This window comes from Tachysurus fulvidraco, chromosome 10 (assembly GCF_022655615.1).
Source record: "Tachysurus fulvidraco isolate hzauxx_2018 chromosome 10, HZAU_PFXX_2.0, whole genome shotgun sequence".
Lineage (NCBI taxonomy): Eukaryota > Metazoa > Chordata > Actinopteri > Siluriformes > Bagridae > Tachysurus > Tachysurus fulvidraco.
In genome coordinates this window covers 4020014-4046767 of record NC_062527.1, presented here as the reverse complement: position 1 = coordinate 4046767, position 26754 = coordinate 4020014, and the positions used below count along the sequence as shown (strand labels likewise).

The 26754-nt window shown below is 39.5% G+C and overlaps 1 protein-coding gene across 4 annotated transcripts in view; it reads left to right on the top strand.

Annotated features, from left to right (window-relative positions):
- The first annotated feature begins 144 nt into the window (after positions 1-144).
- The window catches only part of zmp:0000001167 (protein phosphatase 1 regulatory subunit 12A), a 30787-nt gene continuing 4177 nt past the window's right edge, over positions 145-26754 (top strand). For 2 of the 4 annotated variants that reach the window (XM_047820036.1, XM_047820035.1), the window contains exons 1-15: positions 145-568; positions 14031-14161; positions 17526-17644; positions 21136-21292; positions 21382-21526; positions 21604-21678; positions 22161-22243; positions 22760-22953; positions 23456-23565; positions 24026-24229; positions 24686-24780; positions 24860-24949; positions 25015-25113; positions 26397-26486; positions 26577-26667. In XM_047820036.1, coding sequence (XP_047675992.1) covers positions 305-568; positions 14031-14161; positions 17526-17644; positions 21136-21292; positions 21382-21526; positions 21604-21678; positions 22161-22243; positions 22760-22953; positions 23456-23565; positions 24026-24229; positions 24686-24780; positions 24860-24949; positions 25015-25113; positions 26397-26486; positions 26577-26667 — 1947 coding nt within the window. In that variant the 5' untranslated portion in view covers positions 145-304. The remainder of the gene's footprint in view (positions 569-14030; positions 14162-17525; positions 17645-21135; positions 21293-21381; positions 21527-21603; positions 21679-22160; positions 22244-22759; positions 22954-23455; positions 23566-24025; positions 24230-24685; positions 24781-24859; positions 24950-25014; positions 25114-26396; positions 26487-26576; positions 26668-26754) is intronic. The other 2 variants (XM_047820038.1, XM_047820037.1) reach the window with 2 other exon arrangements.

Genomic DNA, 26754 nt, shown 5'->3' with positions numbered 1-26754 from the left:
ATTTCGATGCTGTATGTCATGAGATGATACACACACACACACACACACACACACACACACACACACACACACACACACACACACATATATATATATATATATATAATTTTTCTTATTGTGTGTAGTATCTCCATGTCTCCAGAAGGGGGAGCGATCATTAATTCAGTAATTTCAGGGCCTTGGTGTGTATGCATGTGTCTGTATGTGTCCTGTTCTCTTAGACGTCCACATCTCTTCTTTTCTCTCTCCCGCCCACCGAGCGAGCGCTCAGTAAAATTAAATTTACCGGGAGAGACGGAGGAAGATGGCGGCTACCGACCGGTCTAGGTCCGAAGCTGCGAAGCAGCGGCGTCAGGATCAGCTGCGGCGGTGGCAGGGATCCGAGACGGACTTAACCCACGCTGAAATGCGGAGTCGTGCTGTGAAGACTGCCAAAGTGCGCTTCGCTCAGGGCGCCGTGTTTATGGCCGCCTGCTCGGCCGGGGACAGAGAAGAGGTGGCCGAGCTGCTGAGACAGGGAGCGGACATCAACCACGCAAACGTGGACGGGCTCACGGCGCTGCACCAGGTGAGGACAAGTTTATACACAGTTTCCTTATTCACAAACTCAACTATGTTACTGTTTATAGTACAGGAGACTTCACACCCCGGACATAGCTCAAGTCGGAGAGACTCTCTCTCTCTCTATCTCTCTCTCTGTCTGTGTCTGTGTCTGTGTCTGTGTCTGTGTAGTAACAGTAAAGTGTGAGGAAACACAAAACACTTAGAAACTTAGAATCTGTGTAGCTGTTAGTGTTTATAGTCCTGATCCTCCCTTAGCACATTCCTGACACTGAAGAGTAAAGATACTGAAGACAAACCAGGCTTGTGTTTAGTTTTACACACGAAAAAAACCGCATTTCTATCAGACATCCACATAAAAGACAGATTTGTTCCTTAGGAAAGTTTTCTTTCTTTGGCTCACTTTTCTTTAAGTGCTGGACAATTAAAGCTATGAGTCGTTTTACTGTCTTTCTCTTCATTAAACTTTACAAAACTTTACAAAACTTCACTAAACTTCACTCTAGCATGTAATTATAATAATAATTTATTGGATCTTTATAGACCTTTATTTCACCACACAGTGAGCAGTCAAAACTGCAGTTAAGGGAAATAAACCTGGCATTAAACAATGTCATTGTGTTTGTTGTGCTCAGTGATTCTGGTGATAATTACTTAGGGTTTTTTTTTGTAATTCATGTGAAGTTTATTGCCGCTCTGACGTCACAGGGACAACTAGAGCTGCGTTTGAGAGGAGATTTCAACTAGTTATTCCTTACAGACAGCCTATTTAACAAACACAGAAAACACCCTCGAATTGTACAACATAGATTACAGTGAATTAAATCAATTGGATCAATTAAAACAGACAATTAATTGGTTAAATCTTTAACAGACCAAGTAATCCTTGTTTTGACAAGTTAATCATCAGCATTAGTATCTATATATGGAAACTGCATTTTTGTTTCAAAATCTCTACATCACTGTTTAAAAAAAATAAATAAAAAAATCCCAAAATTATTTGTCTACACTGAATGCCAGATAATACTTACATCACTAGACCATGTGTGTGTAAACTGGATAACAGGCACAACAACTGCATCATACACCATTTTGTTTTGAGCTGAATGGATCACATGGCTAATGTGTCATTGCTTTTGAAAAGCTCTATTTTCTCAGTTCATGCTAGAAGGCAAAAACAGCTTATTCCAAATGTATCCACTTAAGACAGCATTTTCAAAAAGCCATGTTTTCCTGGACGCTCATAAAAACACAGACAGAAAGATGTGTTTTCTCTGTTGAAAGACACATGACACACATGGCTCCTTTTACTTTCTAACATTTTTAGTCCTCAGTTCTGTGTTTATGTATGTTTAGTTTGCTATGTACTGCATCAGCTATATATGTTTGAAATGACTTCAACCAAGTAGAGACTGTGAATTTTCTGACTTCGGAACAATAGAGATCCATTTGAACACGTCTCCAACTTGTAAATCCTGCTTGGAATCTTTTTGAGAGCTCTGACGGTATGTCATTCTAATAGTTCATTGTGAAAAGTAAAACAAGAAACACATCAGAATTTTATTTAAGCAATCGTTGCGTTCTTGTATTTGAAATACTGAAATACAAGGTGAATTTTAATTACATTTAACAGACTGCTCTATCATGAAATTTTCAGAGTTGCTAAATTATCACATCTGCTTTAAAAATAAACAAAAAAAATCAAAAACTCTTTAACTCCAGCTTCCAGTGAGTGTTCATTTGTGATTCTGAATATAGTCGGCTGAGTTTACGCAAACACTCCAATCTGTGAAGTAGGAGGTTCTACGTGAGTTAAGGTGGATGAAGTTTATTAATAAGCCAAATGTTTGCACCTGGTTGGTCAAATGTGTTCTACACCCCCTCTGAAACGCATACACATAAAAAAAAAAACACACACACACAAGGATGAAAAGTCATGACTACAGGCCTAAAGGAGAAATGGAACAGGGCAGAGCTGAAGAGTAGGACTGGTGCACGAGCAAGAGCAGTATTCAAATCTGGTGACCTGTAAACACTGCACATTGTAAATGGTGCACATTGTATCATTAAAGCAAAGACCAGTATTTAAAGAACAGCTAACAAATGGTAAATCGTGCAGCTCTGCTGCAATGTTAATAGTGTATTGAGCTGGAACAGAGCTCTGTTTCAGTCGTGGTGATGTCATGGCTGGATAGTGGCTAAAGCTAGCTGTACATGAACATGTTGTCAGTATGGAGGCCTGAGCCAGTCAGGAGGATGGGGTTAGGAAAAAGAAGGGTCAGGGCTGCTCAGTTTGTGGCTTTTATGAGCCACAAAGCAGATTTTATTTGTATAAAGGCCCTGTTTGTTCACAAGTTGCAGTTTGTAGAGATGGAGCAGCAAGAAAATCTCTGGTATCTCCAGGATGTGAGCTGACACTGTGTCCCACAGGAGTGTCACTGCCACAGCTGAGTTGTTTTTAAAAATTAAACACTAAAAATTACAGCTGATGAATTTGTAGAAATGTATTATATAACTGTTATAAGAAAAGCAACAGTTTCATATGAAATCTTGTAAAAGAGTAAGCATGCGTGAGTGTGTGTGTGTTTGAGTTTCTCTCAGCTCTGCTCTGGACAGAATCAGTATCATGTCCTGTCGTACAAGTTTCTCCTTATTCTGGACTCAGACAAACACACAGAGCACACACTGTACTCTTACAGAGACACTTCACATCCCAGGAGTCCTCCTAATGTAAACACAACTTTGCATTCACCAGCAGATGGGGATCAGCCTCATGACACACTAATGTTTTGGCCTACTATAAAAGCTTCTTCAACAAACTCTTAAGTTCAGACAGAGAAACTCAGCCATGTTTGTTTGAATATAACGTTAAATATTTGGGATGATTGCTCGGATTTGTGAGCATGGGCTGAAAGTATAGCTTTTCATTCTGGGACAGTCTCATAGTGTGAAAAAAACACGAACAGAAAAAACCTGTCTTTATGTTTGGTGTCTCACAAGATATATGTTATAGTTTGGCCCAGGAATTAAACCAGGAACAGCAGTAAACTCCCAATATTATGTTCAAATCAACTGCTGCCTATGCCAGAGTTTTGATTCTTGTACCAAATCAGTACTATTTGCAAAATTAAGGTAATCATATCATATGTAAGGAATAAAACACCCTAAAGTCAGTTACTGTCTATTATATAACTGTTCATTGTGATGCTCTTATCTGATTGGTCAAGCAGTTCAAATGAGACATTTCAGTATGTGCATCACTCCACTCATCTTTGTTCACAATATATAATTATTTATACTTTAGAATTCTACCTAGTTTGAAACTGACTTAGAATATGAAAGTGAAGGTAAAATTTTTACTGTAGGCACCTTTTAACAGGGAATATACACATCAGTTATCTAAACAAGAAATTCATATAAAGGAACTGTGTGTTTAAGTCTTCTGGGAAGTTTGTATGTACGAATTGTGTCTTTTGGGCTATCCAGCTAGACAATGTGCAATAAATGCGTGTGGCTTCTTTGTGATCTTGTTCTGCAAGTAGAGCAAAAATGAGCCAGACATTTGTCCACGTTCTGACTGAAACTTTTTTATTGCACCGTAGTTACATGTTTAATGCTACGTGTTTAAGTTGTAAATATTCTGTGAGTGGGAAAATTTCTTTGAGGTTGGAATTGGTGGTCTCAGTGAGAAAACATGGTGGAATCAATGGATACACCATCTGCAGTTGAAGCTCAGAAGCTGATTTCAGTTACATGTCTATATATTTGTAGTTAATTAAGAGAGCGTACACCTCTAACTTGAACCACTTAACGTTGTAATTACAGTTTTCCAGGAATACTTAAACACACATTTCCTTTATGTGAATTTCTTGTTTAGATAGCCATCGTATAAAAATGATATCACGTTCCCAGTTGTGCGGTTCTAGTTAATATAATCGTGGCTGTGATTGGCTACAGTTCTCTGCCTATGCCGAATCAGAACCGTGTCGATGTTAAGTATAACTGCACTATTGCTTGTGTGAGATTGATTGTAAACATTGTGGACTGTCCATGAAATGTTATTTGTTATTACTTACAATATTAATGAGACAAAAAGTGCAGCTTCTCATGCTACCAGTAACCACAATGTTGTCCTTCAGAAAACTTGATGATTTAGTGTTATCTCTGGTAGATATAAAGACTAACATTGGAGACTGCTTCCAAAAATGTACGAGAAATTCTTCTTTCAACATTATTGATGATGTTGTTTACAGAGTGTTTGCACACCTGTTTAAAAAAAGCATGCTGAATTGTCTTGATTAAAATTCATACACTGGTTCTATCTGATTCAATTGAGTAACACAGTGAGTTTTCACACCAAAGTGATTTGATAAAATGAAACACTGATTCAAACCCACAACACTGGTGTTTTTATAGAGACACAGATCCACTATGTTACTCTACCATACTTGTTTTAATCACTTCAGTTTCATACTGTATTCTGTTTTTTCAGCTTACAACTGTGAGTTGTTCTTACAGAAATATAAATTGTATAATTTATATTAGAATGTTATTAGATCTGTTACAGATTCAAGAATTCAGCAGCACTTTGCTCCAAGTTTATGAGCAGTAAAAGAACTCAAATAGCAGCAGTTTGAGAATTTATAGCTCTTTTCATTAAGGCACAGACACACACACTAAGTCCATAGACTGTAATATACTGTATACATGCAGTATTTTATTTAATTTTTTTTTACCTTGAGCTGTAGGAAAGTCACAGTTGTAATGTTCTGAAACAGCCCATTCCCCACGCAGATGTAACACTAAACAGACCATAACCTCTTTAGCAGTGATGTAAAGTGAAAGAATGATTGCTTTTGTCCCGATAAAGTCTCTGTAAAGGGTCATTTAATTTTACAAAAACTTTCTCAGCGTGTAATACTCTGGTGTGCGTTTGCTAGAAGAGGAAACACTAATTGGCCGTGCTGTTGTATGAATGAACATAGTGGGAATTCTGCCACACAGGAAGCTGGGGCCAGGCCTGATCCACCTCTAATCTAGTTAACATAATGAAAAGCAGGAATGTGTTTAGTTTCCTTGAATTTCGTTGAGTTTAGTTTTACTTAAAGCGTGACTCCACAAGCAAGCACTCATACACAGAATGCTGTAAACAAGAAAAAACAAGGACGACACACACACAGTAACAGGGCATCATTCTAAACTACTCACTATTGTTCACAAAGATTTCATTTGACTTCACAAATATCAGTTTGAAAGAATGCTGTGGTCAGGACCTGCTCAAAAGCCCAACAGTGGCAGCTCGTGCTCAAAGCCCAGCACCTACACTACTGCCTATTGTTCTGTTTGCAAACTAATATAGTGCCAAATCTTCAGATCTATATCTTTATCTTCAGTGCCATTTTTGTAATGTATTGATAATCGATTAATGGGGAGTGGCTATACATGGTAACACTCACAGGCCTAGATTTACAAAATATCAAATGAAACTTGTTATTTATTTATTTATTTGTTTGTTTGTTTGTTTGTTTGTTTATTTATTTAAACATGGCTAAGATCTGTATATAATCTGGGACATCATTCCTGATGTGCAAGCCTACAACCTTTATACAGTCTTTAACATCATACAGTGCTGCAGTTCATCACTGTACTCTTCTCACACTACGATATTTTGTAGAGTCAGAGTCTGCAAACTTCTCTGCCCCCAAATTATAGCCAATCAACATGTGCATCTTCAGTGATTGAGGGATGTGGAGGTATTTTGAGGTGTTCTGATATTAACCCACCTCCTCCTCACACACTGTAAGAATTCGCTGATGCACACTGTTGTTGAAGAATGTTTTGAGTTTATCTCTGGTTGTGGTTAATATAGGATGTCACAGACAAATCTTGACATTAGTCAGAAACAACACTTGTATTTCAAAATTCATCCTGATCATGATGACAGCAAAGATGATGATAACCTGATGATGATAACTGTGATTGTGCAGACAGATGATGATGATGAAAGTCTACAGTTACTTCAGTAATCAGTAGAAGCTTAGACAAGTTCATAGATCAGATCATAAGCTTCCACAACACCATGGTACAGTTTGACACAACTGTAGAAGAATGTGCATGTGTGTATGCGTGTGTGTGGGTGAACGTGCATGTGTGTGTGCATGTCTGCGAGTGTGTGAGTCTGTTTGCATGGGCCTCTTGTCGGAGATTAGGGGTTAGGCTCAAGGAGTTGGAGGGGGAAGTCAAACATCAAAATCCCAAATACATAAATGTTAAAAACCCAATTTTTATCAAATAAATAAATAAAGACAAATCTTACCAAAAGCATCATGTGGCATTTATTTCCTGGCATAATTCTTTATTGCATTCACATTTGTGGGAATATATATATATATATATATATATATATATATATATATATATATATATATATATATATATATATATATATATATATACTGTGTGTGTGTGTGTGTGTGTATGTGTATATATATATATGAACGTATGTATGTATAGGTATGTATATTGTAAGTCCTTTCAGTGACCTCCTGTATTTATATTGGCACTTCCCATAGACCAGTTACAGGCTCCAGATGCAAATGCCACATTTGGAACCAACTCAGGACTTTTTATGAGCTTTCTCCCGGATGAACGGCTGAATCATAGATGCTATTTGTCCAAAGGCATCGTCCAGTTACTCATGTTGCATAGAAAGGGCTATAATTTATATAAAGAGTGCATTGCCATAAATACCCTTAAATTAAAGCTGATCATCTGCATTTCACCGTCACTCACCACTTCTTTCTAAAGCGCGCCTCATTAAAAGAACTGAAACAACAGCTTGTGTCACCAGCGAGCTGCAGCAGAACCGTTCCTGAAAGGAGAAAGGTATGAAAGCGAGGCTGGTCATGCTCAGGCACGGCCTCATACTTTTCCATAGTGAGATGTTTGAGTGCTTGCAGGTCTTCAGACTGGCTGTATTAGGTTTATCTCAGTCAGATGAATTTGTGTGTCTACAATGAACATAGGAGGAGAGGAAAACATTCTGTAAGCTATGAGGAAATCATTTAACTGGCATGCCACTGCATGAAGGAACTAGAACACACTAACTGGCAGTGATGTGTGACCATATTTAGTCTGTACAGTGTGATCAGTTATTTCTGTGCTATCAGGATTCAGTTATTGATGACAAGATGAATTATACAATTTACTGAAGATTTGTTTGTGTAGTTTTGTGTGCATGTTTGTGAATTCATCCTTGGCTGTGTATAAATGTGTGTTTGAACTTTAATTTGGTACTTTGTCCACCGCATTTCTTTACTGTCCATTCCTCTCTGCTGTGTTATTTTCTTGTTGCTCAGCAACAAAGATTAAATATAGCCTATGCTCTCCTAAGTTTCCATCTCTTCTCTCCAAAGTCTCTCATTCATTTTCTCTGCCTCTTTGCCCTACTAGTAGTTTTTTCTCTTTAGTGGTACTTGGAAAGTTTTTTGGTGTGTTTTTTTTTTTTTTTTTTTGGGGTGGGGGTGGGGTGTCTTAAGGATGGAAAAGAGTTGTGGATGTGTCCTTCATTAAAGGAGGGATTTGCAGTGAGAAGATGGAAAACATTCTTCACTTCAAGCAGCACAAATGGCTGTTGTCAGAAGTAAAGGCCACTCACTCTGTATGACACACACACACCAGTCAAACAAGTACACTTACTGACCCTCCCATGCTCTCATGCTGATATTCCCACATCCACAAAGAACAGTCTATGCACTGGCCTGGCCAGTATGATGGTATGATGGATGTTGTGAGAGAATCTGTTTTCTTAGTGGATTTTTAGAACGTTGATTAGAAGTTGTTGATGTTTTTAATGTAGTACTATGATACATGATATATTTATGATATTGCTCACCCACACCTAGTATTACTAATGCTATGACCACACACACACACACACACACGCACACGCACACAGTTATACAATTTGGAGACCTTGGAGTTTCCTGTTGAAGCTGCATGTCCTCCTGTTGTCCATCTGACTTTCTCTCCCTCTCATCTGGTGCATGCTGTATAATCTGTGTTCAATAAACTGGATTGTCTTTTAGATCTACACTAGTTTTGTCTCAATTTGCCAAGTTTAGTGTAACACCCCCTCTCGTGGGTTTGTGAAAGGCATTGACTGAATCTAAACACGTTATCACATGTGGTGCTGCATTTGTATGTTGGGCAGCAATCAAATCTAAGTTTCTTTAAAGCACTAAACAGGAAATGTAGAAAAGGCAGAACAGCTGCTCGAGATCCGGCTTTGTTTAGCTTGTTTATACATCCCTGTTCTCAGGTATTGAGCCCATGTAATCTCATAGTCGCATTTTCCCTTTTTTAAAAATGGAAATCCTCTGTTGAACTCGTCCGTCCGTCACATAGGACTTTTAAACGATGGAGTACCATACTAATTGTTTTTCATGCTGCACACTGAAGCATTTGAAGATGGTCTTTGGGGAGTACTCTGTGGAGCCACAATATTTGAAAAACAAAAGGTTCCCATACTGTTGTTTCACACAATAATAATCACGAAATACCTAATTATTGTATTTGTATTAGTTTCAGGGCACAGTCTCACCTCAGCAGATAAGGATAATGCTTATGCTATCTCTCTCTCTCTCTCTCTCTCTCTCTCTCTCTCTCTCTCTCTCTCTCTCTCTCTCTCTCTCTCTCTTTCTCTCTTGTATAAACCCCTGCCTGATCCTGAAGCTTTTTTGTGTTGTCCTTTTAAAGTAACTTAAAATCAGTTTTTGACTCATGACTGAATATTTTTGTATACATATTGGTTAATAAGTAAAAATTCTGCAGCCCTAGTGTTTGTGTGTTCAGGTGTGGTGTATTGCTGTAAGTGTACTCTGTGGCCATCACACTCGTATGTGCTTGTTGAACATCTGGTCCCAGGTTTCATCCTATTTTATATCCTTGTTTACTGTTATAATAACCAACACTCTTTAGTCGGGTTTTGTGATCATTCAGCTACAAGAGTATTAGTGTTGTTGGGTGGGGAGACCAGGGTTCAGTTCCACTTCCACAGTTTATTGGGGTTTAATGTGTCTTTCAATTCAAGTTTATTTGTATAGCGCTTTTTACAATGGGCTTCGTCTCAAAGCAGCTTTACAGAACATAAACATAGAACAGAAGTTAAACATAAAGAGAAAAAAGAATTAATATAGTAAAAAATTAAGATGTATATAGTTCACAGTGTGTATGTATGTATATATTTATTTATATACAGAAATCTGTCTTCAGAAATCTGTGAGTTGGTGATCATAGAACTTGACGGAAGATCATGCAAACTCTGTAAAACTCAGGGCATCTTGCAATTTTTCAAAATTACAGATTTTCAGCAGATTTGTGCCAAAACACATTGGGTGATATCAGCACAATATATTTTCAGCTAAAGCTCTTTAATTTTTTTTAATTACAGCTATCAGAGAAAGTTTGCATGTGTGTCTACACTGATAGAAGTTTAAAAGAAGAATCCTGTGCTTGTAATTTCAACAATTCAAGTTAAAAAAAAAGACAATTTTGGGAAAAAATTCCACTCCAACTTTAACACGTCTTCATGGAGCTTTGTGCTTTGCGCACGTCATGCTGGAACAGGTTTGAGTTTTTTTCTAGTAAAGGAAAATTGCAATGCTACAGCATTCAAATGTATTTGTGTGATTTCAACAGTTTTGGGGGAAGAACACATTTGGTGATGGTGTGGTGGTCAGGTGTCTACAAGCTTTACTGTGTATAGTGTATATAATCACTAGCTTGCAGATTTCTAATAAATGCCTCTTGTTCATGGGTCCTATAGCACAAGGCTGGACAGAGAACATGCAAATAATTACCTGTTTATGTCAGCTACTGTTATGCAAATATCTTAAAAAAGGTTGCAGTGCAACAAGATGACCTGATCAAAAGCATAAAAGCCCGTTCCAGTCACACAGAGATAAGAAGCGCATGTGCAAAAGTGTCATTTATGCAAAAAAAAGTTCCTAACATAATAATTGGCTGTTTTAGCTTCAATTTTTTGACTAGGTTTCACACTTCAAATACAAACAGCCATGTAAATCCTTCATTGTAGTAAATAAGACTAACAGATTTAAGTAAGTGTATATGGCAAATTTAATAAGAACACTGGGCTAATACATGTACCTATCAGTTATGTTATCAGAACAGCCTCAATTCCTGATGCCTTAGATTCCACTAAGTTTTGGAGGCTTTTCTTTAAGATTCTGACCCATGTTGGCTTCACTGCATCACATCATTGCTGTAGATTTTTCAGTTCTTGTTCCACCACATACCAAAGATGTTCAGCTGGATTCAGATCTGGTGAATGTTTAGAGCACTGAAGTACACTGAAGTTTTATGTCATTGTCAGTGTCATGTTCATGAAACCAGTGCACATACTGTGTGGCTTGCAAGTAGACATTATTAATTTGCTATGTTAGTCCATGTGTCTTAACATTTGACGTGAAGTAGGGCTGGGCAATAAAACGATAACGATATGTATCGCGATAGACACATGATCGAGATCAATAAGAAATGTGTTCGATAAAACATTCATTATTTTTTATTCTTTTTTTTTTCTTTTAAGTTCTTTTAAGTTCTTGATTGGAAATTTTATTCTTCGTCGGAAGAAAACAGAGGTTGCAAAGCAAGTTTGGTTACATTAACAAAGGCACTCCCTCTCTGGTAACCTAGCAACGTAGGGAGTGACACACTAACAGCCAATCATGTAACAGTATCATGTTTGGTTGTGCCATATCGTTGTCTCATGCTTCAGTAATCGGCGACTGATAAGCAGAGAATGAGTGCAATAAAAATGTGATTCAAGTATGATTAGAATAAGAATAACGGAGTTACTTTTTCATATTTCTGCAGGTTTTATATTTCAAACAATGTTACTGTACTGTATCAGGTTTGTTTTTTAATGTATATTACAGATGTATCTCAGTCTACCTCAGTTTTATTTATGTTTACAAAACACTGCACATATTTTAAAACACTATTCACCAGAAGGTGAACAGCTAGTGAACCTCCTCGCACTAAACTTGCACTACATTCTCAGCTTTCTCTTTGTTTATATTTAACACTGCACTATTTTATTACACTTTATTAAGCATTTCTTACATTTTCTTTCATTTTGCACCTTAAATGTTAAGAGATAATTGTTAAGTGTACATTGTGACTTTAGACTTATGTTTACATTTTAATTATTTGAGTTTTCCATGGTTGTTGACATTTGTCTTAATAACTGAGGGGATTATGATCAGAGATAGGTTAAGTTTAAAATATAAATGTTTAAATGTACTATAATTTTCTCCTGGTCCTTATTTTAAATGGGTCATTAAAAAATATCAATAATTATCAATATCGACCGATATGAAACACTGATATCGTGATACAGTCTTCAGCCATATTACCCAGCCCTAACGTGAAGATGCTTTTCGGCTCACCACAGTGAGTGTGTCAACTTGACACCACTATCCCCTAGTGTCAACTTGACAGGTGCAGTATCTCAGCCACGGTGCAGTTTCTCCAGTCAGCCGAGAGCAAGGGTCTCGGGCTGCAGTGGGCACAGGCACATTACAGAAACTGTACAGACTGGAAAAAACAGCTAAACATCTGATATAATGTAACCTGGTTTCTGCTTCCAGGTTGATGGTAGGTTTACAAATTGGTATCAACAGTATGAATCTCTGGACCAAACCTGCCTTGTGTCAGCATTTTAGGTTGCTGGTGGCTTTGTACCTGGTCAACAGTTTTGGTGCATTCCATTATCCAATTTTGGTCTAGTTGGTCTGTTTATTTAATTTTGGAGCTGGGCTGGTCATTTTGCTCAGGCATGTGCAGAATTAAATAATAGCATAGGAGAGCTAGGGTTTATTTAACCATGTTTAATTTTTTTTATTCTAACTTTGTACATTAGATCAGAATGGACAATCTACATATTCATTATAAAAGAGGGATATGTGAAAGTTTAATTGTTGTTGAAAGTTTTAATCAAGTAAAATTGAAACCTAAGATGCATCAAATCCATCCATACATATACCTCCATTTATTTTCTGAGCTACCTATCCTACACAAGTGTGCAGAGTACCGGGAGTCTATCCCAGGGTACTCTGGGCACATGGGAGGACACCAGAGTACTCAAAGGAAACCCCCAAATCACAGGGAAGCAAGCAAACTTTGTGCATACAGTACATTGGTCAGGAATCAAACACCCGAGCATGGTGTACATGCTACACCATATATCTACCACGTACAAACAGCATATACACCATGTAGATGTTAAATATTCTAACCACTATACAGTACTACAATGCCTCTGACATGTCACAGATTGGATTTAAACACAGTGTATGTGTAATATACATTAGGAGTGCAGTGTTGTGCAAAATTCATGCTTGAAATCATTTGATATCAAATCCCTTCACAGCTACCCAGTGGTAAACTGATGTTAATACTACTATCTGTGTTGTTGAGAGCTCTCAGTAAACTCAGTACATTTTCTTTAAGCACTATAATGAGATTGAGGCTGAACATCATTTATACTGCTATGTTTATGCTGCTATGCCAAATGTTGGTGTAGCCTCCCCCACTTTCTGCCAAAGGATTGCATGCAGTTTACTTGTGTTCCCAAAAGAAACTAACATAGCACAACTGAAATGACTTCTAATAAATGTCATCTCATACGCTTTAACTAGGCGAATTAACCTGTCCACCTCCAACTTACAGAGGTTCAGAAACCATGTTGCTTTAGGTTATGGATGTGTGATATTTTGACTGTTAGGACTGAAAGAGTAACACATTTTGACATTGGTTTTGAGAAAGCTTCCAAGTTTTAAGAACCATACTTTACTCTACTCCAGACCTCCTCTGCTAGTGTTCTTCCTGACTCATGAACTAACCAAGAATAGAGAAGGCAGTTCCTTAACCTAATGACGGGTGTTTGCAAAACTAGCAAAGGCAACTACTCGGAAACTTGATGAACCTGTTTAACCACTAAGAAAGCACCCAAAAGAGTTTTGTGGAAGTCTAACAGCAACTCTGCTAAAGCAAACAGCAACAACAAATGTGCCTTATGAGAAGTCAATGTAAGCTCACATCACTGACACTGGGACATTTGATCTGGTCATGTATTATATCGTTCTTTGGCACAAATAAATGATTCAGCTGTTGTTGTTTTTTTGGCAGTAGTTGGTGCTCTGCTTTCTATTGAAGTGGTTTTACTGTAATTAACATACATCCTCAAACCTGAGTGATAATAAATAGGATGTGAGTTATATACACATGCATGTCTGAACTGGGCAAAAAATGTCCTCAGCAAAAATAACAAGACCTCCAACACTTGTGGCTTTTAAATATATATATGTTTTTGTCTGTATATAAATCTAAAATGTATCTAAATGGTCTTGTATCTAAAGCCACACTCTGTGTCTTTGTTTCTCCAGGCCTGCATTGATGAGAATGCTGAGATGGTGCAGTTTCTTGTGGAGAATGGTAGTGATGTGAACCGAGGGGACAATGAGGGCTGGACACCCCTCCATGCAGCTGCTTCCTGTGGCTTCATCCAGATTGCTAAGTCAGTGTATCTGTGCGTGTGTGTGTGCCTGTGTGTGCGTGTGTGCATGTTATATATATAACATGCACACACACACTCACCGGCCACTTTATTAGGTACAACTTTCCAACTGCTCGTTAACACAGATTTCTAATCAGCCAATCAAATCAATGCATTTTGGCATGTAGACATGGTCAAGACGATCTGCTGCAGTTCAAACCGAGCATCAGAATGGGGAAGAAAGGTGATTTAAGTCACTTTGAACATGGCATGGTTGTTGGTGCCAGGCGGGCTGGTCTGAGTGTTTCAGAAACTGCTGATCTACTGGGATTTTCACGCAGAACCACCTCTAGGGTTTACAGAGAATAGTCCGAAAAAGAGAAAATATCCAGTGAGCAGCAATTCTGTGGGCGCAAATGCCTTGTTGATGCCAGAGGTCAGAGGAGAAGAGCCAGATTGGTTTGAGCTGATAGAAAGGCAACAGTAACTCAAATAACCACTCGTTACAACCGAGGTATGCAGAAGAGCAACTCTGATGCCCCTTTTCCACCGAGGCAGTTCGAGTGCTGGTTTGGAGCCAGAGCCTAATTTAGAACCAGTTCTTTCTGTTTCGACAGCCAAAGCACCGGCTCCGAACCAGAAAAAGTGGTTCTTAAGTAGCACCAAAACGTTGCTGGTCTAGACTTAAGAACCGCTTGTGTCCGGGGCTGTGGGCGGGGCTACAGTTAGCGCATTTGATAATGCACCTTAAGTATACCAATGTTTAATACACTTTTACTTTACCGCAATATGATACATTATCAGCACACATGCTAGTAGGTAGCTACATGCTAAGGCTAACTTTTTTCTGTGTTCACGATAAAATAATGTTATGTACTTTATCGATTACAACCTTCATTTATACAGATTACATGGAGCTGCACGTACACGTTTTATTCGCCGCGTTTGGATGCCAATGTCGGTTCACAAAGCCATGAGCATTAACAGTAAAGCAACATTGTTGTTGTGTTTGTGTTTGCCGCTGCTGCGCTAACGTTGCTGGGACACGTGACACGTATACAGTGACGTCACACTGGAACCAACTTTGAACCAGCGCTAGCTCTGAACCAGCACCCGGTTCTTTCCGGTGGAAAAGAGGCATGAATGCACAACACGTCGAACCTTGAGGCGGATGGGCTACAGCAGCAGAAGACCACACTGGGTGCCACTCCTGACAGCTAAGAACAGGAAACTGAGGCTACAATTCGCACAGGCTCACCAAAATTGGACAATAGAAGATTGGAAAAATGTTGCCTGGTTTGATGAGTCTCGATTTCTGCTGCTACATTCGGATGGTAGGGTCAGAATTTGGCTTCAACAACATGAAAGCATGGATCCATCCTACCTTGTATCAACAGTTCAGGCTGGTGGTGGTGGTGTAATGGTGTAGAGGATATTTTCTTGGCACACTTTGGGCCCATTAGTACCAATTGAGCATCGTGTCAACGCCACAGCCTACCTGAGTATTGTTGCTGACCATGTCCATCCCTTTATGACCACAGTGTCCAGCAGGATAACGCGCCATGTCAAAAAGCGTGAATCATCTCAGACTGGTTTCTTGAACATGACAATGAGTTCACTGTACTCAAATGGCCTCCACATTCACCAGATCTCAGTCCAATAGAGCAACTTTGGGATGTGATGGAATGGGAGATTCGCATCATGGATGTGCAGCCGACAAATCTGCAGCAACTGCGTGATGCGATCATATTAATATGGACCAAAATATCTGAGGAATGTTTCCAGTACCTTGTTGAATCTATGCCATGAAGGATTAAGGCAGTTCTGAAGGCAAAAGGGGTCCAACCCGGTACTAGTATGGTGTACCTAATAAAGTGGCCGGTGAGTGTGTGTGTGTGTGTGTGTGTGTGTGTGTGTGTGTGTGTGTGTGTGTGTGTGTGTGTGTGTGTGTGTATATATATATATATATATATATATATTTACGTAAATATATTCAGGGTCTCCCGCAGAATATTTGTTAGTAAAGGCGTTAGGGTTCGGCGGCGGGGCAACACTTCTTTGTGAGATAGACCACAGACTCTGTACTACATTTAACAATTATTTATTTAACAATAAATATAAAATTTAAATAACATATAATAATAAATAAGAGTGCAAAACAACATTCAAAATTTTGCGGACATGCGTTTTATCAACTGGCTATCCTCTAGACCAGGGGTGTCAAACCCAAATTCACAGTGGGCCAAACCCTCCCCAGAAGAGGTCAACCAACTAAGATCACTCCAAAAGCAAGATTTGTAATAGACTGTTGGGTCAGAAAGAAATCAGCAACTAAAGGTGAACACTAAACATCCTCTGTGTTGCAAGGAGAAAGCCAGTACTCTCCAAAAAGAACATTGCTGCCCATGAAGTTTGCTAAAGATCATGTGGACAAGCCAGAGGACAACTGGAAAAATAATTTGTGGAGGAATGACACCAAAAAAATTTTTTTGTTTTAAAATGAGAAGCATTATATTTGGAAAAAGGAAATACTGAATTCCAGCATAAGACCATTATGCCTTCTGTGAAACATGGTGGTGGTTATCTCATGCTTTGGGCCTGTATTGCTGCCATCATTGATGGAACAACAAATTCAGAATTATACCAGTGAATTCTAATTTAAAATGGCAGGACATCTGTCCATGAAATAAATCTTAAGTCAACGTTCTGACCTTAATTCAAAAGAAATGTTTTAGGAGTAGGAAGCAAGCAGTTCATGTGAGGACACTCAGGAAAATCTGAGCGCTGAAGCTGTTCTGTACTGAGGAATGGGATAATGGGGCCACCAGGCAATTCTTTTTCTTTTTTTCAGTATTTTTAAAAAAAATCAGCATCTTTTGCTAAAGCTAGCAGTATGCCATTGACTGGGAAATGACTTGTACCTCTAGTACAAAAAACTAAAAAACATTTCATTTGAGATGATTAAAATCCATACAGTAATACTGTTTTGTGGCATAAACGTATCTGAATTTGTTATGTGTTTCAATAGCTCACTATCTTATGCTAAACCAGCACTTCTTTTTAAAATGCAGTGCATTACCCAAAACTTTTAAATTAAGTATCAGTGATATGTAAGGACGGAATAATGATATACCCTTCATAGCCTGCATGAATAACTGTTTGTTGGGAACATCATCCTCCTGGGTGAAGCTGGGTTAAGAAGATTGTAGATTGTGATCCATTTCCATTTCACACTTTTTAGTTAGTTCATACTATCAATTCATTCATTCATTCATTCATTTTCTACCGCTTTTATCATGTAAGATATTCATCAAATGAAAATAGTATTAAGAAGGAAACCTTCTAATGTTGTGCTTGCGTGTGTGTGCATGCTTGTGTGTTGCAGGTACCTGATCGAGCATGGCGCACAGGTGGGAGCAGTGAACAGCGAGGGGGAACTTCCTTTGGATGTGGCCACAGAGGAAGCCATGGAAAGGCTGCTAAAGGCAGAGATCAAAAAACAGGGTGAGCGGATAGGAGCAGATAAAAAGCAGCGAATGAATAAATTGTGTGAGGGGGGAAATGTTTTACAATGAATACATACAGTATATACAAAGGTCAAAGATCTGTGGTCTCTGCATTATGGCTTTTACTGTAGAGCATCACTTTTGCTGGTTCTTGCAGTTATCAGTTGTCATACTATTGTATACCCATTTTATAGGCATGATGATATCGTCTTGAATAGCGCAGTGCAAAATACATGTGAGACAAATTAACTTTTTTGCTTGTTTATTATTCATTATAAGATTTAATTTTCTTCCACATTAGCCAGCAGCCCCTGAGGTATTAATACACACGCAGAGCACAACGTTTGGGACTGGAAAAGCTAATCAGAAGAAAGGATAAGAAGTCTGCAAACCCTTTAGATTTTTTTATGTGGCCTAAATGTGGCCTAAAACATCACCAAAAGTCCAAAAAGGAAAGTCAGAGGACTCAGTTCAGAGGACGTAACTCAAAAAAATGAGGAAAAATTTTATGCTTGGTCATTTATTTATTTAGGTAAATGATCCAGTATTACATCTGTGGGTAGCAAAAAAGAATGTGAACTTTTACCTTCAGTATCTGGTGTGATCTTAAATATCTGGTGTGATAAGTGCAACTAATTATCTCCAGTAACTGTTCATCAATCCTACGCATCAACTTGGAGAAACAGCTTCAACTAAAGGATGTTGGGTTTGCTCACATGAACTGCTTGCCTCAGGTCCTTACACAACATTTCTCATAGATTAAAGTCATGCCAGGAGTAGCAGCTTGGTGGCCCAGAGATTCAAACTCACAACCTTCTGATTAGTAGTCCAACACCTTAACCATTGAGCTACCACTTTCCTTTAACCATTTATTTTAGTTCTATTCTATTTTAGAATAACTTGTGTGTAAGGTCGTTGTCTTGCTGCATGACCCACTTTCTCTTGATTATTCAGTTTGTGGATAGATTTGACAGTCCTGATCTACATGATACAGCAAAACAGACCCAATCCATGATCCTACCATGTTTCATGAATGGTATAGGATTTAATAGACAGACAAATTTTTTTTTACATAAACAAAGCTGTGACTTTCTACGTGTAACCCTGCCATGCACACATGGACAATGTTAGCCAGTGTGAGAGGTCTTTATTTGCTTTCAAGCTACTCTGAGTTCCTTTGTGACCTTGGGAACTGCTATACCTCTTGCTTATGGAGTGACCTTTGCTGGGGAGGTTATCAATGGGTTTGAATTTCCTACCATTTGTATACAATCTGTCAGAATAGAGTTCAATGATGGAGTAAAACTCTCTATCAGAGGACCTCAGAAAAACTTTATTTGTACATTTGTTTGGTCTTGTAATAATACTTTTCCACAAACATGTTGTGAAGATAAGACTTTGATTGATTTCTGTACATTAAATAAACAGGATTGTTTACATCCTATTGATTTAAACAAAATAATCAAATAAACTTATAATTTTGCTCAGTAAATAAATAACCAAGTATAATATTTTTTTGGTTGATTCATATGCAGATCTTCTTCTTCTTTCGGCTTTTCCCTTCAGGGGTCGCCACAGCGAATCATCTCTCTCCACCTATCCCTATCTTCTGCATCCTCAACACTTGCACCCTCTAGCTTCATATCCTCATTAATTACATCCATACACCTCCTCTTAGGCCTTCCTCTTTGCCTCCTGCCTGGCAGCTCCATGTCCAACATTCTCCTACCAATATACTCACTCTCCCTCCTCTGAACATGTCCAAACCATCTTAATCTGGCCTCCCTAACTTTGTCTTCCAAACGTCCAACATGAGCTGTCCCTCTGATATACTTGTTCCTAATCCTGTCCAATCTTGTCACTCCCAAAGAGAACCTCAACATCTTCAGCTCGGCTACCTCTAGCTCTGACTCCTGTCTCTTCTTCAGTGACACTGTCTCTAAACCATACAGCATGGCCGGAGTCACCACTGTCCTGTACACCTTCCCCTTGATTCTTGCTGATATTTTCCTATCACACAGCACTCCTGACACCTTTCTCCACCCACTCCAACATGCCTGCACTCGCTTCTTTACTTCTCTCTTCACCCTGTACCCTTACTGTTCCACTTCCCTCCCTTTCATTTACACAGATGTACTCAGTCTTACTACGACTGACCTTCATTCCTCTTCTCTCCAGCGCAAACCTATACCTCTCCAGGTTTTCCTCCACCTGCTCCCTGTTCTCACTACACATCACAATGTCATCTGCAAGCATCATCGTCCAAGGAGACTCCTGTCTGACCTCCTCTAACAACTGGTCCATCACTAGAGCAAACAGGAAGGGGCTCAGAGCCGATCCCTGATGCAGTCCCATCTCCACTTTGAACTCCTCTGTCTGATCTACAGCACACCTTACCACTGTCCTGCTCCTCTCATACAGTACATGTCCTGCACCACTCTAACATACTTCTCTGATTCACACCAGAATCTCTCTTTCTCCTCTAACTCACAACCTACCTGTGGGGCATAACCACTAACAACATTCAACATCACCCCTTCAATCTCTAACTTCAGACTCATCACCCTGTCTGACACTCTCTTCACCTCCAGAACATTCCTCACAAACTCCTCCTTCCTACCTCCTTCCAACTCCACACCTACCCCATTTCTCTTCATATCCACACCATAATAAAACGGCTTGAATCCTGCTCCTACACTACAAGCCTTGCTACCCTTCCACTTGGTCTCCTGTACACACAATATATCCACCTTCCTTCTCTCCATCATATCAGCCAGCTCTCTACCTTTGCCTGTCATCGTACCAACATTCAGAGTTCTTATTCTCAGTCCTACACTCTTACCTTTCCTCTTCTTCCTCTCTGTCTCTCTCCTCCCTCCTCTACTTCTTTGACCAACAGTAGCCCAATTTCCACCGGCGCCCTGTTGGTCAACGGCGCCAATGGCGGTCGTTGTTAACCCGGGCCTCGACCGATCCGGTATGAAATTCGTACTGACGATTCGCATGGTTAAATTTGGCAATGTTTTACACCGGATGCCCTTCCTGACGCAACCCTCTCTATTTATCCGGGCTTGGGACCGGCACAGAAGTCACTGGACTGTGACCCCCATGGCTAGGTTATATGTATGCAGATCTACAATATAGAAAATAGTAAAGAGATCACAAACTGTTAAACACCACTGTACTGACCCACTGGTTTCCAGTGCTGTGAGATTAACCATTGTACTGTACTGTGCTGAGTATCACACTCACCTCTATAACCATTATGAAGTATGCCGTGTGTTGTAATGGCTGTGGCAATATTTTATTGGTGTCAATATCGTCTCATGAAGCCTGTAAGGCTGGCTTTAGTTTATTCCCTTATGCCTATAAATGTGAAAACAAAACATGTGCAAGGCTCAGGCTTGAGCCATTTTTCTGTAAAGCAAATGGTCTAAAAATCTATATTATACACAAAAAACTCTAAGCTTCAGCATGTGTGTCTGTCAGGTGTGGACGTGGACCAGGCAAGGAGAGAGGAGGAGAGAGTGATGATGCAGGATGTCATGGCTGTTTTGGCAGGAAGTGGCTCTCTGTTGCCTCATCCCAACACTAAGGCCACGTCTCTGCACGTAGCTGCAGCTAAAGGCTACATCGAAGTGCTCAAGTGAGTGCAGGCTGTGACGGCTCACACAGCACTGTTTTTATATGCTTTAGTAAAACAATATCCCCTGTGTGTGCATGTGTGTGTTTCAGGGTGTTACTGAAGTGTAAGTTGGATGTGAACGGTAGGGACTGTGATGGCTGGACAGCTCTACATGCTGCTGCTCACTGGGGGCAGGAGGAGGCATGCAGTCTACTTGTGGATCATATGTGTGACATGAATGCTGTCAATAATGTGGTTAGTGCATCAGAACTCATCAGAAACCTTTATTTTCTCTTCTGTTTTTGATATCAAGGTACATTTTTGTTCCATAGGGTCAAACTGCTTTTGATGTTTCTGATGAAAATCTTGTGGACAAGTTAGAGGAGCTACAAAAGAAGCAAAATGCAGTAAGTGTGTGTCTGTGTGTGTTGTGGTATGTTCCACATGAGAAGTGCTATCTTATCACCTGTCTCTCTGGTTTATGTTCAAAGACAACTTTCACTCTTTCAAGAAAAGGTTATCTGTGCTGGAACGTACTCTGAAAGCCAGCAATTTGCCATTGCTAACACACACACACACACACACACACACACACACACACACACACACACACACACACACACACACACACACACACACACACACACAGAGAACAGTGAGCTATTGCAGTACTCCTTAAGCCAGAAGCCATATATGGATCTCACACAATAGCATGTCAGACTGTGTTTATTACATTACCTTTTTCTATGTTTGGCAGTTAATTACATAAAGACATCTCAGTGAAAGTCTGTTTTTTGTTAGATTATTTGAGTTTTAAGGAGACACAGGATTTCAGAAGGTTTTCTTATTGTTGTTTTATCCTGTGTCAATGTCATGTGTATCCCATCAGATGCGTACAGAGAAACAGAAGATTAAAATGCCTGTTATTGAAACCAGTCCACCCATCACTATGGCACCAGCCCGTCCTCGCAGGTAACACACCCACACACACAGAGTGTGATTCAGATGCGGTCTGCATGTTATTTCACCCACCAGCTCTTGCCTCACAAAAGGACACAGAACTTGAATTGCATGTGTAAAATTTAAACACAGACAAGAATTTAGTGTTGTTTTTGGAGGGATGAGTATAACTAGTATATTAGTAAAGGAAACCTTCTGTGAGTGTAAAATGCACAATGAAGCCTGATGTTCTTATGGTTTCATTTGCGTATACTTGCATTTTTATGTGAGAATTTTCTGTCTGAGTAAATTTAAGCACATATTCCTGAAGGTATTGGAACTCCAATCTAAAATATGTATGTTCTAAGAAAATTGACCATTGTTCTGGTTAACGCAAGGCAGAGAATCAGAAATTGGGACACCAATACCTTTCACACCGCAGCCAAACTGCCTGCACACTCATTCGCTTCACCTGTTTTGTTGCTCTCACCAATTGGCTGGTTTGCATGTCACTGGTACTCGGCTGGCTGTATTGGCCCGCCCCTGCAGGACGTCCATCTCTCGTATGAGCAGCAAGGAGAAGATCACATTGCACGAGAGAGAGAAGCACCCTCCGCCTGCCCTCCAGACTCCACCCACAGAGGAAGAGGAGGAGGAGCCAAACCGTCCAGGTGCACCGTCCAAAGCCTCCAGTAGCTCCAGCTCAGAGGAGGAGAGCGAATCAGAGAGCGATGCTGAATCAGGTGAACACTGAGTATTGCATGTCCCATGACTTCTCCTGACTCTCATAAGTATATACTGTCATTGCACATAATGGAAGTAACCACCCTTGGCTGATTTAACCACCCTGCTCTTTCCCAATGTTAACGTCTGTTCTCCCAGTTCTGTACTTTTTCCAGTGTTACCGCCTGTACTGTTTGTATGGTTCTCTGCACAATGGACTGGCATCCAACTCGTGATGAATTCTCCTATCTAAGTCTTTTTCTAGGCAGAGATTCCAGATCCACTGCAACTCTGAAATACCGCCTGTTCTGAAAATAAATGACCCCACCGTTTCTTTCAGAAAATAATTTTTCTTTCTAGTTGAATTAATTTGTGCAATATGAAACCAAATGAAAGCAACTAGAAAATAAACAAAAGTATATATTCCAGGCAGAAGATCTGATACTGTAAAAATACATATGTATCAAAACACAGGTTTGGTGTTACTCATGCTGCTAACATTTGGTATTTGTTCTATTTCAGAAAAGGCAAAAACCAGGGAGTTGATCAACAACTTGAACAACAAGCGCAACAGTGCTGCTCCAATAACAACCACAACCACGAACAGCGGCACAACAAACCAGGTTAAAAAGGTGCATTATAAAATCTTTGTATAGTAAACCTGCAGAAACAGCACAGCAGCACATAATGATCCGAAATGCATGTGAGGATGAGGATACAGTCAGAACATGGCAGTTTGGATCTTTAAAAAATCAGTATACTTTTACATTTTAAAATTTCCTAGTTTATAATAGTTATTGGATTTAAATAGACAGTAAAGGAGATGTATTAAAGGTAATGTTAAGACAAATAGAAATTTCAATGTGCTCACTTTTCCTTTTATGCTGTTACACGTGGTGTATACTGTTACTATGCTACACATCTTAAAACAGGGTCACATACTTTCAGGGAAGATATGCTATGATTTGTGGTATCAACTCTGAAGTACGGATTTAATCGCACTGACACAATTATAATTGTTTTATGAATTGTACTCTTAATAGCAGTGTTTTGTGTGTGTGTGTGTGTGTGTGTGTGTGTGTGTGTGTGTAGTCTGAGCCAACACGGCCTGCAGTGAGTGAAGCTCCTGGTTCATGGAGGACGTCTCTGCGCAAAGCAGGCAGTTCAGTAACACTGGGAACCTCAGGTGTATCTGATGCACCCACAGAAAACCCACAGGGCACCGAAAACACCTCAAGCATGGGCATGTCTCGCTCTGCCTCCAGTCCCAGACTCAGCTCAGACACTGACATCAAGGTAACACCATGCACAAACCTTCATCCATATACATCCTATACATCATAGACACATCCTATACTTCTTCATTGTCTTGTTTCTTTATCTGTTTTGTCAAGCACCCCATGCTGGCTGCCCCTGCTGTTCGGGCACTTATTCATGTATACTAAACAAATCAAAATTGTTAATGTTCTTCAGTAATAGAAAAAGTACAGGCACTGACATTAAGAGTATCAAGTGAGACTAATTGGAAAGATCAAAGTATACATTTTGTAAGCATTTTTACTGATTTTACCAGTGTACTTAATTGTACATGTACAAATAAAGTGTTTTGTTAATGAAGTCATGTTTGGTGCTTAAGTAATGCAAGGAGGTGAATGTTCAGTCTCCAAGACAGTCAGCGACTCGGCTGTTTCATCCAGAGGGAATTCATTCTACCACCAACATAAACACACGTTCTCTGCTCCCTGTTTGCAGGAGCCCAGGTTAGCCCGAGTGCAGCCTACTCCGTCCAGACGCCTGTTCAGTGTTGGAGACAGCAACAGCAGTAGCACCTCAGAAAACCCCAGCAGGTCTGTGTGTATAAGAAACAGGAATTACATCATGCTTTTATTCTTTATGTACAAGCCTTGTGATTTGAATTGTGTGCAGCTGGTTGAGCAGAAGCTCTTCATACACCCGAAGACTGAACAGCCAGTCAAGCAGTGAGCCAGCAGCACAGAACCCGCCTTTACCTCGCAGGTTAGTAACACACACGCACAATAAGCATGCATATGATTAACCATTAACTGTACCTCTGACTCCAGCTCATCTTATGGAAGGAAACTTGATGACCCTTCAGTGACCTCTGCCACCACACAGGGAACATCTGGACTCAGTCGCCTCAACAATATAGTGGCTCAGAGGTGTGTTTGTGTTCATTTACACAAGGAGTACTCAGTGTATAAAAACTACAAAGGTTACACCATGGCATCACAGAGAGTGGGCTTTCTGACCGCTGTTTCAACAAAGCAAATAAAACGCATCTAAAATAGGCACAGGCTCCTCGTGAGCCGAGAAGTTCAGATAAGCGGTAGAAAATGAATGAATAAAATAGGCATAAAGGCTTTAAATTCGGCAGTGAGTTACAAGCTACATGTATTTATTTTTTTCCCCCATCTTCTGGATGCTCCCCGTTTGGAGGGATGCCACAGTATAATTCTCCCCAGTCTATCTGAGATTGAGATTGGCATAACGGGTCTTGTTGTAATGAAATGCACCTACATTTTGCTACCTCTGACAGTGTTTTTATTCTGATGTTTAACTCACATGGTTTTTAATAAGTTTGAACACATTACATTTATTAGATGTGTTTTTGTGAAGTCAGGTGTGGAGATTTGAAGCACATTGCAAATGTGTCTGCCAGTAGTCGGATGTCAGTAATCACTTTTCAGCATTGTTGGAGAAAATGGTCAAGAAGTCTTCTATTGAAAACTCCTGTCACATTCTTGCATCGTTTCCATTCACACTACATAGGAACAACTTTCATATGTCACTCCTATATAAAGTGACCCTCTGTAAAGTGTTTTATACTCAGGCCTATATACCTAAATGGTTTATAATAAAATATTTTGCACAGTTGGCACACAAAAATGGACAGGTTGAGCAGACCGCCTTGTTTTACCTTCTATTCTTGTTCAGCGCAACCTGAAAGAGTCATACTTCATTTTATAATATCTCATTATAAGACATTATATTACTTAATACTATATTCCTTAATACAGCACCAGATTCCAGACAAATTGAACAGACACAAATCCCTCTGAAATCTTCTGCTTTCAGTAATTCATGTCTTCAGTGTTACCACATGTAGCCAACAGCTCGGTAACATGAATGTAGGTGTGAAAATGAACAGTCCTAACATAGGCATGTAAAATCAACATGTTTTAGGAAGAAAGGGATATGAGAAGCTGCATTTAACATTGTTTTTTGTACTTTTTAATAGTGGTCCAACTTTCATTTCTAAAAGGCTGTTTTAAATAAAGGAAACGGGCCATTGATTGGACATTTGTGCTTTATCTGAAAAGATTTTGTGTGGCCACTTTTACATCCTATGTTTACCTTCTTCAAATATGGCGGTAGAACATGTACCTTAATTCCTTCCACCTTTTTACATGTTGTTTATCAGCACATTCTTTCCATCATGCAGGTTAGCACAGGAAGAGTCCGAAAAGAAGGAACCTGTCTCTATTACAGCAACCACAACAACAGGCGAGCAAGAGATAAAGCAAAGGCGAAGGTGAGTTTAATAGAGACAATGTATTTGTGTTTATGGACATTTATAAGACTGCCCAAGGGTAAAGTGCAGCCTATATTTGTTTGTGTGTAGATCATATCTGACCCCAGTACGTGATGAAGAGGCTGAAGCTCAGAGGAAAGCTCGCTCCAGACACGCACGTCAGTCCAGACGCTCTACTCAGGTTAGCTTTCTGTTAAACTTGTGATCTTTGGCCCAATCAGGACAAAGTCTTCATTAAATTACTCCAGTTTTTTTTTCTCTAATCACA